The following is a 14808-nucleotide window of genomic DNA, read 5'->3' as shown; positions in this document are numbered from 1 at the left end:
TTCTCAAAGTGTGGTTCCCAGACCAGCAGCATCAGCATCACTTAGAAACTGAGAAATGCAAAGTCTTAGGCCCACCCAGATGTGCTGAATCAGAAACCGGGCATCTGGGATGAAGCAGGGTGTGGAAACCCAGAGCCCTCCCTGGGGTGAGCACCCTGCAGGGACCTGACAGGTCCTGGCAGATTTGGAGTTTGGGGGAGCGAGGCAACTTGTCTGGTTGGATGGAGCTGTCCTGTGAGCAGACTTCATGTTAAGACAGGTGAGGTGTCACATGCCCGCCTTCCCTCCAGCCTGATGGGGGAGCCAGCACACCTGGGTCTCAGGCGATGATTCTGACCGACTCAAACCGTGCTCCATCCTCTGCGCCACTCAGAGACTCAGTTTCTCACTGCTGCAAACATGGGTTATCTCTTCTATTTTCTCCAATACCTGTGTTTTCATCCTAGAAATGGAGCTGCATAGAAACTAACACTAGAAACTGACCACCCCCCTGCCTATTCCTCCAGACCCCTGGACAACGGTTGCTTTCTTTGTGCCTTTTGTTATATACTTTTTTCCTCCCGGACAAGGAAACATCCTGTCTCTGAGCCCAAATATATGCCATGCTGTTCCCTGGATATCTCAGAAAGGGTTTCCTCTTCACCTGTTGATTCAGGGACCCCATCTGTTTCTTCTGGCAAATGGCCCCTCAGTCCAGGTCTCCCCAGACTTCTGTTGGTCTTCCTTCTCCCCTCTCTCCAATCCTCACGAGGCAAAGACACTCCCACCCTCACCACTCCATCTGCCTCCCAGAGCACCCAGGACAGAATTAAGCTTGAGCTTTACCCGTTTGTTGAAGGTAAAACAGTGAACTCTCTTCACATACACCCTGAGTCCTTTTCCTGCATGTGCTGTGTCTGAGTCTAAAAGCTTCACCTTCTCCAGAGCAAAACACACAGTAGATTCTTATCTTTACCGCAATGCCATGGGTACCAATGGACCCACAGGGATCACTGTGGAAACCACCAAAGATGGATCACCATGGGGCTGAAGAGACCACCAGTGCTGACTGTAGCTATATGATTGTGGGTGCAACAGTTTTCGTTTGTTTTATTACAGGCAAAATAAAGAGAAAGTCTCGCTCTGGCGCTACCCTGGGGGACACAGACATGGGGAAGTTCCAAGACCTGCCCTCGGTGTGTCACCACCTCCCTCCTTCCTGAGCTGAGCAGAAGTCCAGATGCCTCCACTGGGGATGCTCAGGACACAGCCTGGGATTGTGGGCAGAGGTGGGGCAGAGCTTCCTGGGAACGGTAGGTAAAGATTCCTGATTCAGAAGGAGGTGGGGGTGCTGGCACTGCCTGGGTAAGAGGTGAGATGGAATTGAGAAGATGAGGAGGGGAGGAATCCTGTGCTACTTAACAGATCCCTTTCTATTCAGACAGTCAGGCAAATGCAAACCCTGTGTCCATTCAGTTAGCAAATTAATCTGTTTCCGTTCACTGGTGGCCCTTTGGTGCCTGGAGGTCCCCAGGTTCCCCCCTCCCCCTGACCAGGATCTGACTCTGACTCTTACCTCGAGGATGTCCCCAGGATGCCCAGAGGGACTCCTCCACCTCAGCTCCCTCTCCTGGGATGGAGGGAAAATCAGACTCCCCTCTGCCTTCCCCACAGTGCCACTGTTTTACTGCAGTGGTGTTCCCGTGTTTTGTGTGTGTGTCCATCCCTACCAGATACGCAGGAGGGGCTTTTATTATATCCCGGCTGTCTGTGTCCTCCCTCCCCCAGCACCCCCCTCCACAGCCTGTCACTTGAGTGACCCCCTCCCAAATCCGATCTAATTCTGTCTCTGCTCTGCTGAGGCTGGCCTGCCTAAGAGGATTTGCTAAATGGGGACCAGGACAGGGTCAGAGAACTCGCTGTGGGGACACTCAGGAGCCAGGACGGCCACAAGGGGGTGGCAGAGGAAGCAGGAGACTGGAGAGAGAGGGGCAGTGAGAAGGGGGGAGGGGTCCCCTACACTGTTGGGGGTGTGGATACCAAAGGAGGGAACACACTCGCTGGGTGTGCAGGAAACAGTGCTTACAAGATGACCATGAACTTTATTAATGTTGAAATCGTCAAGCCCAAAACAATGTCCAGATAAGTTACTCGAATTCAAGGGAATTGAGTCAGGTCCCTGGATACAAAATAAATATATAAAGTGAATATTTTATATAGGACAAACAGATTTTAAAATAAAATTAAAAATGCCATCTAAAATGTTGGGCCATAATAAACGCGAAACACTAGAAATAAACCTACAGAAAGACGTCCAGAAGACTTCCGTGGTTCAGTCGTAACCCTTCCTAGAGAATCTTTGTGAACAACCACATGAACGAGTAAATAAGTAGCAGGCTTAGACTGGTAAGCTCAGTGAATTCTGATAATAATTCTTACGACACTCAGAGCAGCGCGACCCCTGCTGGCCGCACGGTGAACAGCAAACGCCCCCTCCGCCGGTCGGATAAACGAAGTGCGTCCGCGGGTCGGATAAACGAGGAGCGTCCGCGCGCCACAGGAGTCACCAGCTGCGAGGACCAACCCGCCGCCGCTCCCCGCGCCCGCGTGGACGCACGTGCAGGCCGACGACACCCTGGTCCCCTCTGGCCCCGCGGGGTCTGCGCGGCTTTTCAGGGACAGAATCCTCTACAAATCCTGCAACCTCGCGGGGCCCGAGCCGTTCGCATCCGCAGAGTCCTCCCTCTTTTGGGACCCAGACGCGCAGGAGGGGGCGGGTCCCTCGCAGGGGTCACGGGGTGAGAAGAGCGCGGTGAAGTCAGGGATTGCAACAGGGTCCGGCGAGAAGTCCGAGGCGTAGGGGTCGTGAGGCCAGGCCGGGGCCGGGGCCGGAGCAGCAGGGACCACGTCCTGGGCGCCGTGCGCGGGGCCCCACCAGGCCTGGCCGGGGCTGCAGATGCTGGGCTCTGCTGGCGGGAAGATGCTCGCGGCGCTGGGCGGAGGGGGGCTGCAGAGACCTGGGCCCTCGGGGGGCGGGGGTCCGGCAGGGACAGGGACCGGCACCCGGGGCGGGGCTGGGGCTCCGGGGCCCCTGGGCACAGCGCGGGCTCCGCGGCCTCGCGGCCTGGATTCCTTGGCCCGGCGGTTCTTGAACCACACCTGGGGACGAGAGGGGCCAGGGGGGCGGTGTGAACGAGAGGGCCGCACGCCTGGCTCTGGCCCGGGTGGGAGGCTGCCCCCCTGGGAAGGGCCGGCTCAGGCCTCTCCCTCTGTCCCCAGATCTAATTAGGGGCTCCTGGGGTGAGGAGGCCGGGGGAGGGGTGCCGGGGCCAGGGGCCAGGGCTTGGCCACCCAGGAGCCCCGGGGGCCCGGAAGGGACAGGCCCGTGAGGGTCCCCAGGTTCACAGAGGCCCCGAGCTCTGGGCACCCGGAGTCCCCGCGGGCGTCAGTCTGGGCACAGTCCTGTCGCCGGTTTGCAGAGCTCAGGGCTGAGGCGGACTCGGGGCGCAGCCCTCGGTCCTCCCCGGGGCCCCGTGCTGCTGGGTGACCCCGGGCAGCGCGCGGTCAGGGCCGCGGGGGGAGCGGGTCTGGCGGTGGCGGGGGCAGGGCCGGGGTCAGACCTGCACTTGGCGCTCCTGCAGAGCCAGCCGGGCCGCCAGGGCCTCGAGGTCCTCGTAGGTCGGGTACTTGTTCGTCTGGAAGCTGCTCTCCAGCTCCTGCAGCTGCTCCTTGCTGTACACCGTGCGCTCCTGCCGCCGCCTCCTCGGGGGTCTTGGCGACGGTGGGGGACCTGGCCGAGGGGGAAACAGGGTGAGACGAGCCCCACGGACCGGCCCCGGCCCCCAGGGCACCCTCCCCCTGCCTGGGCCGGCCCCTGGGAGCAGGTGAGGGGCTCGGGGCGGAGGGCGGAGGCTCCGCTGTGATGAGGGTGCGGATGCGCAGCAGACGCCCTGGGTCCGGCCTGGCTCTCCCCCTTCCAGCCCCGGGCCCGCACCTGTCTGGGCCTCAGTGTCCACATCTTTGAAATGCGCCTGATAACACCACCCGTATCATTATTACACCTCCCCCCCTCCTCCGACCCCCTCCCATCGAAGGGCTGAAGCCACCCAGACACTTGCAGGGGCCACGGTGTGCCAGGCCCTCTGCTCAGCTCGCCGCAATAATGGAACTCCACTCCCCAGACTGCGCGAAGTCCTCCCCTCGCCACAGCCAGGAAGTCCTCCCGGATAGCTGGGCCCGTCTCTCGAAGCCCAGAAGGCCTCCCCGGCCTCAGCCACAGGATCGCAACCCCACGACCCCACCCACTGCCCAGGCCCCTCACAGCCGGCCCGGACTCACCCCTCAGAGACCTGGGTTCTTGCATCCTCGCGGCTGCTCTGCTCCCTGCGTTTGAGGCTCTGTCCACAGGGCCTGGGGCTTAAATCCCACCTCGGCGCTGTGCCCACCCAGGCCCACCCTAAGGGTCCGGGACCCTCCCTGTCTCGCCCCACCCTCAGCCCCGCCCCTTGCAGGAGACACGATGCTGGATTAATCCTTTCATTACTGAGCAGCTACTATGTGCCAGGTCCTCTGCTGGGGGCTGGGAACCCCGGTGGGAAGACAGCCTGGACCCCCCATCATGGGACTCTAGCCCAGGGGACCCGGCATTGCCTGTGCAGTGGGGTTCCCATCTCAGGAAACGGCCCCTCCTCCCAGCCAGCTAGCTCCCAGGGGCCATCCTCTCCCTTCCCAGTCCTGGGAGCCCCACCTCTCTGTCCAGGCACCATCCTCTCCTGCTGGATGGCCCAGCACCACCTCCCTTGTCCCCCTGGGCCACTCTCACTCCTCTGGTCCATTCTTCAAGCAGCCCCCCGGGGGCCCTGGACATGGGGACATCGGCAGACACACTGGGTCTGAGCATGGTTTGGTGTCTGTGCGGGTTTCCCGATGGGATGGAGGTCGGAGAGGGGTGCAGGGGTGCCCGCTTCCTTTTGTGAATGAAGGACCTGGGTCTGGCTCATGCGTTGGGTTCAGGAGCTTGAGTCTCAGGAGTCCAGCCCCTCTGAGCCACGTGGACCGGCGTACAAGCATCAGACTGAGCTCCTGGCCCGGGCCAGGGTCTGCTGGGGCCCAGATCACGGAGGACACAACGGAGGGTGCTCAGTCCCCAGGGGACCTCGTTATAATCAGTGCGCATGAAAAGTAAACATGTGGCCAAACGCAAAGTGAAGCTGAGCAGAGACATCTTGTCATCAGAGCTTTACCTCACCCTCTGGGCTGCCACTGGATGGTGGCCTCTGCCATAGCTGGACGTTTATTCTGCTTCGTTTGTGGCAACATTCTGCCACAGTTGGACGTTTTTTCTGCTTTTTGGGCAGTTGGGAATGCCTTGGTCACCAAGACAATTGATGGCCCTGAGCTCAACAAGCAATAATCTAGCATTTTCCTTGGTCTGTAAGGTGTGACTAGATGGCCCCCTTCTCCCTAACTTTTCAAATGAAGTTAAATGCAACATTTTGCAGGTCTGATTGGCAAGGACTGCGAAGAGGGACCAGGCCTGGGATAGGCAGGCGAGCGATGGGGAGTCTGACCTTCTGGTGCTTTGGGAGTGTAGGTTGGTTTTAGAGACAGACTTGGTGATACCTGTCAGTGTCCCTCAGTCATAGACCACCAGGAGGACACTGGAGATGCATCTGTTCTGTCCAGACTCCTGGACGACCCCATCTCCTTGTGGCAGGATCCTGGTGGAGTCAGGAGTCTGGGGAGAGCCCGCTGACAAGGCTTACAGTCCAGGGAGCTGGACATTACCTGGGAGATCAAATGCAAAGTTAAATAAAACTTGCAGACGTTGTTATTATAGGTCCAGGTCAGAACTTTGAACTCCCACTTAGCGTTGTGGGAAGTACCGTCATCCATCAATGCTTCCTCATCAGATTGTCACACCTAGGTGACCTGGAATGCAATGTCCCTGCCCTTAAGGTTTTGCACTGTAGCAATTTATTTGTCCAGTAAAGATGTAGATAGATGGACAAGCTCATTGATACTATGTTGTGAAAATACACAAGGAAAGTCATGGCAGTGCTATTCACAATACCCAAAATGTGCAAACAAACCAAAACATCCATCAACAGATGAAGGGTGTGGACGGTGATAACAAAACAGAGTAACACATGTGCAGGCTCCCCCAATGGAGCTGCGAGGCCCTGAGGAAATGGGGTCATGCAGGCAAGCCATGTGTCTCCCCAGATGGAATGTGACTTTTGAGCTGTGTTTCACTGCTGTCATCTTGACCTTCTTTCAAGATGCTTACTCCCCCAGATAAGAACTTTCTGGCGGCTGGTCCAATGGCAGAGTGGTTAAGTTCACATGTTCTGCTTTGGGGGCCCGGGCTCAGGTCCCAGGCGCGGACCTAGCACCACTCGCCAAGCCATGCTGTGGTGGTGTCCCACATAAAATAGAGGAAAATGGTCACAGATCTTAGCTCAGGGACCATCTTCCTCAAGCAAAAAGAGGAAGATTGGCAACAGATGTTAGCTGAGGGCCAACCTTCCTCATAAAAAAAAAAAAGAGCTTTCTGCCTTAGAGATGGCCTTAGCAAACAATCGCATCTAGTCCAGAAGTAACAGTGGTTGCCAGCACCAGTCACAAATTTTGCAAAACAACCTATGAACCTTGTCTCTTTTTGCCTTTATAAACCTTGCCTACTTTCGGTTTGCTGTCAAAGGCCACATCTCCCCGATTTGCAAACTGTATGAGCAATAAATCTTTCCTAACTAAATGCTTGTATTCCAGATTTTTTGTTGACAAGGGATAAACAAGATGTCATATATTCATACAATGGAATATCACTTAACCAAAAAAAGGAATGAAGTACCAACAGGGATGAACCTTGAAAACATTAACTGAAAGAAGCTAGACATGAGACATCACATATTGTACAATACCATTCATATGAAATGTCCAGAATAGACAAATCTATAGAGATAGACGGCAGACCAGTGGTTGCCGGGAACGGGGGGAACGTGGGAATGCGGGCTAACTAGTGATAGATGTGGGGTTTCTATTTGGGGTGATGAAAATGTTCTAAAATTGATTGTGGTGATGGATGCACAATTCTGTGAATAAACTAAAAAACATTGAATTATATACTTCAAATGGGTGAATCTTATGTGCACACATAGCAATAAACGGATATAAATTAACACAACGCTCATTATACTGCCCGCTGGATTGACCAAGATGAAGGAGATGGATTTCATCCAGATCTGCTGGAGTGTAGGATGGGGAATGTGGCTTTCCGTTGCCATTGATGGAGTGTAGGTTGGTAAAAGAATTTTGGAGATTTTGGAGACTTGAGTTGGTGACATCTGATGAAGGATCGAATGAGCATGGCACCCTTTGCCTCATGGGTTTTTATGGGAAGAGATTAATCCTGGGAGAATTCTTGCCCACCGTGAACAAGCTCGAGCATATTTACTTGAAATATCAATTAGCTGAGTTAATTGAATCAATTCACGTCCATGAATAAGAGGGTGATTAGATAATTCTTGGCAACTTCTGAGAGTGAAACCCTAATTACCAGTTAAAAGGAATGAGGGGTAGAATTTTTAGTAACAATTGCAATTTCAACGTATGTTTTGTTTTGTTTTCATGGTGGAAATCTGCCTTCATGTTGCCAAAATAAATGTGTCCTGAACAGAGTCCTTGTTAGTCTTTTTTTTTTTTTTTGCTCTGGAATCTCCTTGTCTAGAATGAGAAAAGCTCAAAGTTTAAGACTAATGATGTGTTAAATGATTGAATGAGTCTGGAGTTTCTCACATCAAGTAATGTCTCCAGCACATTGCTCATTTCTGAGAATGTTTACATTTAATAAGCACGTGCATAAAAATATATATACAGATACATACTTTTTTTTTTTTTTTTAAAGATTGGCACCTGGGCTAACAACTGTTGCCAATCTTTTTTTTTTTTTCTGCTTTATCTCCCCAACCCCCCCCGTACACAGTTGTATATCTTAGTTGCACGTCCTTCTAGTTGTGGGATGTATTACATACATTTTTAAATTAACAACAACGAAACACCCAGCAAAAATTAATTACCCAGGGATAATGGGGAATGTTAAATGTTTATTTTCTCTCTTTTCTACTGCTTAATTTTTTTTTTTTAATTTGCAAACAGGAAAACAAGGACAATTTCTGGCTTTGGATGCTGCCCGGGGCATGTCGAAGTCTTGCCTTCTGTTCTTCTGACCTGAATCCTTCCAGGGCTGGTTGGAAACTCAGAGGGGAAGAGCCCATCCTGGGACAGCTGGGGGAGCAGGAGCTCCTGAAGGCTCCTCCCTGAGCTTCCCAGACTTCCGTCCAATTCCCAAATTCAGATGGAGGGGGAGGCGGTCTGTGGCTCAGAAGGAAGCGGGAAGGGAGTCTGTAGAAATGTGTGCTAACAAGAATTAATCCATTCATTTTTTATTCAATCAGAACGGAAACAATGGCCTCTCCCCACTCATCGGTTCCTTAATCTCCTCTGCAACCCCCTCCTTAGCAGACTCTGATTCTGGGCCTTCGGGTATGGTTGATGCATCTCTACCTCCCACCGCCAAGATGCCCACAGACAGCCAGACACCTCCCCACTCTCTCTGCTGTGAGAGGCATCACTTGGTTTAGGGGAGAAGGCCCCAGGTGGGTGGATGGGGGCAAAGAAGAACAAGTTGGGCTTTGAAGACCATGTTGGGGAGATGGAGAGATGGCAGGGGAAATGATCTCTGCCTTCTAGAACCTTCTAGCCTGTCTTTCTGTCATTGGGGTCCCTCTCCATGTCTCTAGACATTGGTCTCTGCCTCCCCTTTCATTCTTGAAACACACTCAATCCTCATTATCCTCAGATTCTGTGTTTGTGAATCCGCCTACTCGCTAAAATTTCTTTGTAACCCCAAATAGGATACTCCCTGTGCTTTCCTGGCCATTCACAGACACGCATAGAGCTGTGAAATATCCGAGTGATCGACTTGTCATGTTCTTAGCTGAGGCCGAACATAGCGATGCTCTGCCTTCTTGTTTCAGCTCTTACACCGTAAACAAGTGTCCTTTTTGAGGTACATTTAGTGCCACGTCTTTCGTATTTTTGTGCTTCAAAAAATTGTAATAAAATATAGATAACATCATATTTATCATTTTAACCATTCGTATGTACACAATTCAGTGACATTAAACACATTCACAATATCATGTAACCAACACTACTATTTATACTTGAAACTTTCTCATGACCTCCAGCAGAAGCTCTGTCCCCATTAAACATTAACTCCCCCTTTCTGCCCTCCCTCCAGCCCCATGGTAACCCCCATTCCACTTTCCATCCCTACGAATTTGACCAAGCACGTAATATAAGCGGAATCATCTAATATTTGTCCTTCCGTGTCTGGCTTATTTCACTAAGCATAATGCCTTCCAGGTGCATCTCTGTGGTAGCATATATAAAAACCTCATTCCGTCTATGACTGGATGTATACCGCATGCTTTCTTTCTCCATCTCTGGATGGGCACTTTTGGCTTTGGGGAATAATGCTGCTATGAGCGTGGTACAAATATCTGTTCATGTTCCTGCTTTCAATTCCTTTGGATGCATCCCTAGGAGTGAAACTGCTGGGTCAATGGTATTTCGTGCTTTTTGTTGGTGATTTCACTGTTTAAAATGCCCCCGAGGGTGGTGTCGAAGTGCTGCTGGCTGTTCCTCTCAAGAAGGCTGTGCTGTGCCTCACAGAGGAAATACGTGTGTTGGGTGAGCTTCATGCAGGCACGCGTCACAGTGCTGTTGGCCGGGAGCTCAATGTGACTGAATCAACGACATATATTACAGAAAGGGTCTTTAAACAGAAACCCACATAAGACGGGGTGATGTATTGATCAGCTCATGAAAATGTGGCAGGAGGTTCGCAGGAAGGTGGGAGCAGGGATAAACTTGATAATTCAGTGTTTGAGGTGACTTTTACAGATCATAACTACTCAAAGAATGACAGCGAAGGAGGTCAAAAGCCAACCCGGGGCTTCCAGGGAGGGGCTGGGCTCAGGCCGGACAAGGCTTGCGTCTAACCTGGAGGCAGAGGAGTTCCGAAAATTCCCAGCGAAGTGGGGAGAGTTGAACATATGCTGCTTCCCTGACCAGCTTTCTGCCTCTGCAAGTTCCTCTTGGTGTCTACCCTGCCCGATTCAGAAGGTTCCGGAAAGAATGTGGCTCCTGGAATCTGTGAGTTCTTGGGGCTCTCTGCAGAATGATGGCCTTGGGGCTTCATCAGATGCTAAAAGAAAAGCTGGCTGCTCCCAGGGGTACCTGCTCCTCTGCTCTGGAAACCCTTCCCTAGTCTACCCATTGTCCGTCCTGCAGCACAGGAAGCAAGTGGGGGAGGGCTGGGGCGGAGAGGGGGTTGCTCCTCAGGGCAGCCCAGAGCATCCTGCCACAGCCTCTGCGAACCTCATCTTCTTCCCCAAGCCTCCAATAGAGATGGAGACAAAGGAGGAACTGCCAACGTCTGTCCCAGAAAAAACACACACGCCAAGAATTAATAATTCTGCAGGAGAAAAGAGGGTCCCTATAGAGAGGAGAGATGTTCTGAAAATGCAGGCAGAAGCGTTAGGCTCTGTGGTGACCACAGAGGTGAGAAAATACAGTCCAGGCCTGGGATCCAGAAATCTCGGCTTCCAGGCGCTCCCCGGTCCCTGTGTCTCCCCCATCTCTCTGTCCCTCGGTCTCCCCTCCTCGGTCTGCCCCCCACCCGTTGGTCTCCCTCCTTTCTCTCCCCGAGTGTCCCCCTGGGGTCTGAGTGTGTGAGAGGCCTCAGACCTCCTCGCGGGCTTTCAGACCAGCAGGAGGAGTTTTCCTTCTACCCTGACAGCGTTCACTCCCCTCCCCCACAGCCTGTCACGTGTCCGCTCTTCCCTCCCCCAAATCTGATCTAATTCTCTCTGCGCTCTGCTGAGGCTGGTCCCTGCCTAAGAGGATTGAAGCATTTGCTAAATGGGACCAGGACTGGGTCAGAGGACCCGCTGAGGGGCCAGCACGGCCACCGGAGGGCGGCAGAGGGGGGAGGGGGTGCCGCTGGAGACAGGGGGGCAGAGAGAGGGGGTGAGGGGAGCAGGGGCGCGCACTCCCTGGCTGTTTAGGAAACGACAGTTAAAGGGTTAGGAGGGTGCCAACATGTGTTGAATTAACAAATTTACCCTGAACCCATGTCCTGATTTCCTACCCGCTCTGCCCTCTCTGTCCCTTTGGGAGTAACGGGATTCTGGAAACTGGGAAAGGGGGTACAGGTGTGGGAACCTGGGGGTGTCTGACCAGGGCCCTTGGAGAGGACCTGGGGGGTTCCTGGCCTGAGAATGTTCTGGAAGGTCTGACCTGCCAGGAATGTCTGCAGAGCCCTGAAGTCTAACTCTGCCATGAGGTATCTTGCAGCTTTGGGGTGTCCAAGTAAAGCATTTAAAAAAAATTTAATACAGAATTTTAAATACATTTTTAATACATTTAAAAGTATATTTTAAATTCCTTAGTTTTCATTTCTAACACAGTTTGAATTTCTAATACAATCGATAGACCCGATGCCATCAAAGCTCTCTGGGTCCGCCATCACTTCCAGGAGCTGGAGGGGCCCCGGGTATGTCTGTCCAGGTAAAGGTCCGGATCAGACTCTGGGCTGTGTGTGGCAGGCGGCTGAGGGCATCGATTTTTTTTTTTAAACATATTTCTTTTATTTTTTTTTTTGAGGAAGATTAGCCCTGAGCTAACTGCTGCCAATCCTCCTCTTTTTGCTGAGGAAGACTGGCCCTGAGCTAACATCCGTGCCCATCTTCCTCTACTTTATATGTGGGACGCCTGCCACAGCATGGCTTGCCAAGCAGTACGATGTCTGCACCTGGGATCAGTGAACCCCGGGCCACTGAAGCGGAACGTGTGCACTTAACTGCTGCGCCACCGGGCAGGCCTGAGGGCACCGATTTGATAGGCAGAGGGGCCTAGGTCCAAATGTTGTTCCTCTTAGTCCTTAACTGTGTGTTTCTGGGCGAGGTGCTCCTTTCTCTGAGTCTGTTTTCCTCCTCTGAAGACTGGAATTGATGACCCTCACCTCTGGAGCCGATGGGTACGTAGGTTCCAGTTGTCAGACTGAAACGCTTCCGAGTTTGGTCATCATCCCCTCCCCAAACAGAGGAGCAGCTGTTTCCATGGGCCTGGGTTCAGGGGTTCCCGGGATGTGGGACTTTCGGTACTAAACCAGGACAGTCCCAAGAAAACTGGGCTGGTTGGTCACCTCGTCCCTATGTCTCTCAGGGGCCCGGTCTTGTGTGTCCCTGTGGCCTAGTCACTTCAGGGTTAATGTCCCTGGGACCCAGTCCAGCACCACAGGCTCTGTAACTGCTGTTGGGCCCAAGGAGTATTATATATATAGATATAGATAACATATAATATGTCATATGATACATAATTATAATATGTTGAATATAACAGATATATGTATATCTATCTACATCTCTTTCATATGTGTGCAGAAAAGTACATCTTGATAAATCTTCACAAAGTGAACACACTCTGTGACCAGCACCTAGATCAAGAAATGGGCATGACCAAGCCCCCAGGAGAGCTTCTCGAGCCCCGACACTTGTTCCCTCTCCCCCGACCAGTGGCACCCTTTATCTTGACTTCTAACAACGTAGATTTGGGAGGTCAGCTTTTGTAATTTGTGGACATGGGATCCTACCCGTCCTGTCTCCCTCTCACCCCCCTCTCTCTCTGCACACTCTCTTTAATGCCCAGATCCGTTTTTTTTCTTGAGGAAGACTGGCCCTGAGCTAACATCTGTTGCCAATCTTCCTCTTTTTTTTGCCTGAGGAAGATTGTCACTAACATTTGTGCCAATGTTCCTCTAGTTTATGTTGGATCCTGCCATGGCATGGCTTGACGAGTGGTGCTAGGTCCGCACCCAGGATCTGAACCTGTGAACCCCAGGCCACTGAAGCGAAACTTGTGAACTTAAACACTACACCACCAGGTCGGCCCCAGTTATTTTTTCATTTAAAAATACATTGTTTTATGTTGACGTGTCATGGGTTTACTTTGAACGAACTGCTAAATACTTTACACTTTTTTGTTCCTTGGTTTTAATTTTTAATACGGCAAATGCAATAGATATAACCAATACCAACCAATGCTCTTTGGGTCTTAGATGGCTTTTAAGAACTTAAAGGAGTCGGGAGACCCATGAGTTTCAGACCTGTCTTCGGGGGGAACTGTTCTGCTGGGAGGGTCCCTTCTGCTATCGATGGGCCTTTGTGCTGCTTCCAGTTTGAGTGTTTTGTGAAGACTGGTGCTGTGAATGTTCTTGTTCTCGTCTTTTCCATGAAATAAGTATGTGTTTCTGTTGGGTACATGCTGAGGGATGAAATCGCTGGGTCATAGGATAGGCATACATTCAATGCTTAAAAATACTGCTAAGTGGTTTTCTGGGGGGCCTGTCGTCCTGTCACCAGCCACGTGTGAGGGTCCCGATTGCCCGCCGCCCTCACCAACGCATGGGGTTGTCAGTCTGTCATTTTAGCCAGCCCGGCGGGACCTGGAGGTATCGGCGCGTGAGGTTTTAATTTGCATTTCCCTGAAGGCTGATGAAACTGTGCCCTGTGTTCTGTGTTGATGGACCATTTACTATTCTCACTTTTGAAATATCTGTCTGTCTTGTGCAACCCGGGTGAATTTCAAGGTGATAATGCTTCATAATCCCAAAGGGTGGAGCCAGGGAGGCCACCATCTCTGCCCCGGGGCCTGAGGCTGGTGCTCAATAATCCTGGTGTTCAGCATCCACTGGGTCCCGGTTCCCACCTGAGCAGGTGCTCTGACAGGTGAGGCCTGAGGGCTCACACCCACCCTGTGGGCAGTCGCGGAGATAACCCCATTCTACAGATGGGAAACCAAGCCTAAAGGTGGGGAGGAGGGTGCCCGCCCCAGGTCAGAAGGCTGATAACCCTAAGGCCTGCAGCTGGGGTTCCCAGGGGCTCAGACACTGCACCCAGGGCCTTGGGAATAAGATATTGGGGAGCAATAATCCAGTGAAAATTCCCTACAAGGTGGGTCCTGTTACCATGCCCACTTCACAGAGCAGGAAACCGAGGCTCAGAGAAGTAGAGCCCCCGGTCCTGTCCACCAGTCAGCGGCAGAGCCAAGGCTGAGCCAGCACCTGCCCCCGCAGCCTCTGCCGTCCTGACCACCAAGCCGCACGGCCCCTTAGGATGCTCCCCACAGGCCCCCCGGAGCTCAGATGTCCATTTCTCAGAGGAGGAAGCTGGGGCTGAGAGGGGTTCTGTCCATTCCCGCGGTCACACAAGGGGCAAGTGGCACAGTCAGGAATAGAACCCGGATCTCTAGGGCCCCAGAGCCCCACCCTTGACCCCCCAATCTACCTGGGATTCCCCAAAGCAGAATGAGGCCAGCCCCCTCCCCTGCACTCATTGCAGACCAGGCTTGTGACACGGGCTTCCCTCGGCTCATGGGACTGGATCATAGCAGCAGCTTGTCATTGTCTCAGATGAAGACACTGAGGCTCAGAGAGGTCATGTGAAGGGCCCAAGGCCACACAGCGAGAAAAAAGCAGGCTTTAAACCCAGCCACACGAGGCCCCACATCAGCCCTTGGCAAGACTCCCCCAGCTCAGCTGAGCTCACCTTCTTTCTGCAGCCGCTGTTGGCTCCCCAGTCGAGTGGGGACAAGGAGCTGGGGTGGATGCCCCCACTGCCCGACATGGGCCATGAGGGAAACCTGGATTGGTGGGACAGTTAGATCCTGAACTAATCAACCAGCAGTAGTATGATCCCAAAG

At 52.7% G+C, this 14808-nt stretch overlaps 1 protein-coding gene across 1 annotated transcript; it reads right to left on the bottom strand.

Annotated features, from left to right (window-relative positions):
* Window positions 1–2667: 2667 nt before the first annotated feature.
* On the bottom strand, window positions 2668–14732 carry LOC124250352 (tetra-peptide repeat homeobox protein 1-like). Its single transcript, XM_046682155.1, has 4 exons — window positions 14655–14732; window positions 3974–4010; window positions 3600–3769; window positions 2668–3138 (listed from the first exon to the last, which is right to left on the bottom strand). Exons 1-4 carry the CDS (start codon window positions 14730–14732, stop codon window positions 2668–2670), a joined length of 756 nt encoding a protein of 251 aa, XP_046538111.1.
* Between the last annotated feature and the right edge of the window lie 76 nt (window positions 14733–14808).

This window comes from Equus quagga, chromosome 13 (assembly GCF_021613505.1).
Source record: "Equus quagga isolate Etosha38 chromosome 13, UCLA_HA_Equagga_1.0, whole genome shotgun sequence".
Taxonomy (NCBI): domain Eukaryota; kingdom Metazoa; phylum Chordata; class Mammalia; order Perissodactyla; family Equidae; genus Equus; species Equus quagga.
Note: the sequence above shows the minus strand (reverse complement) of the source record. Positions and strands in the feature narration are given on the sequence as shown.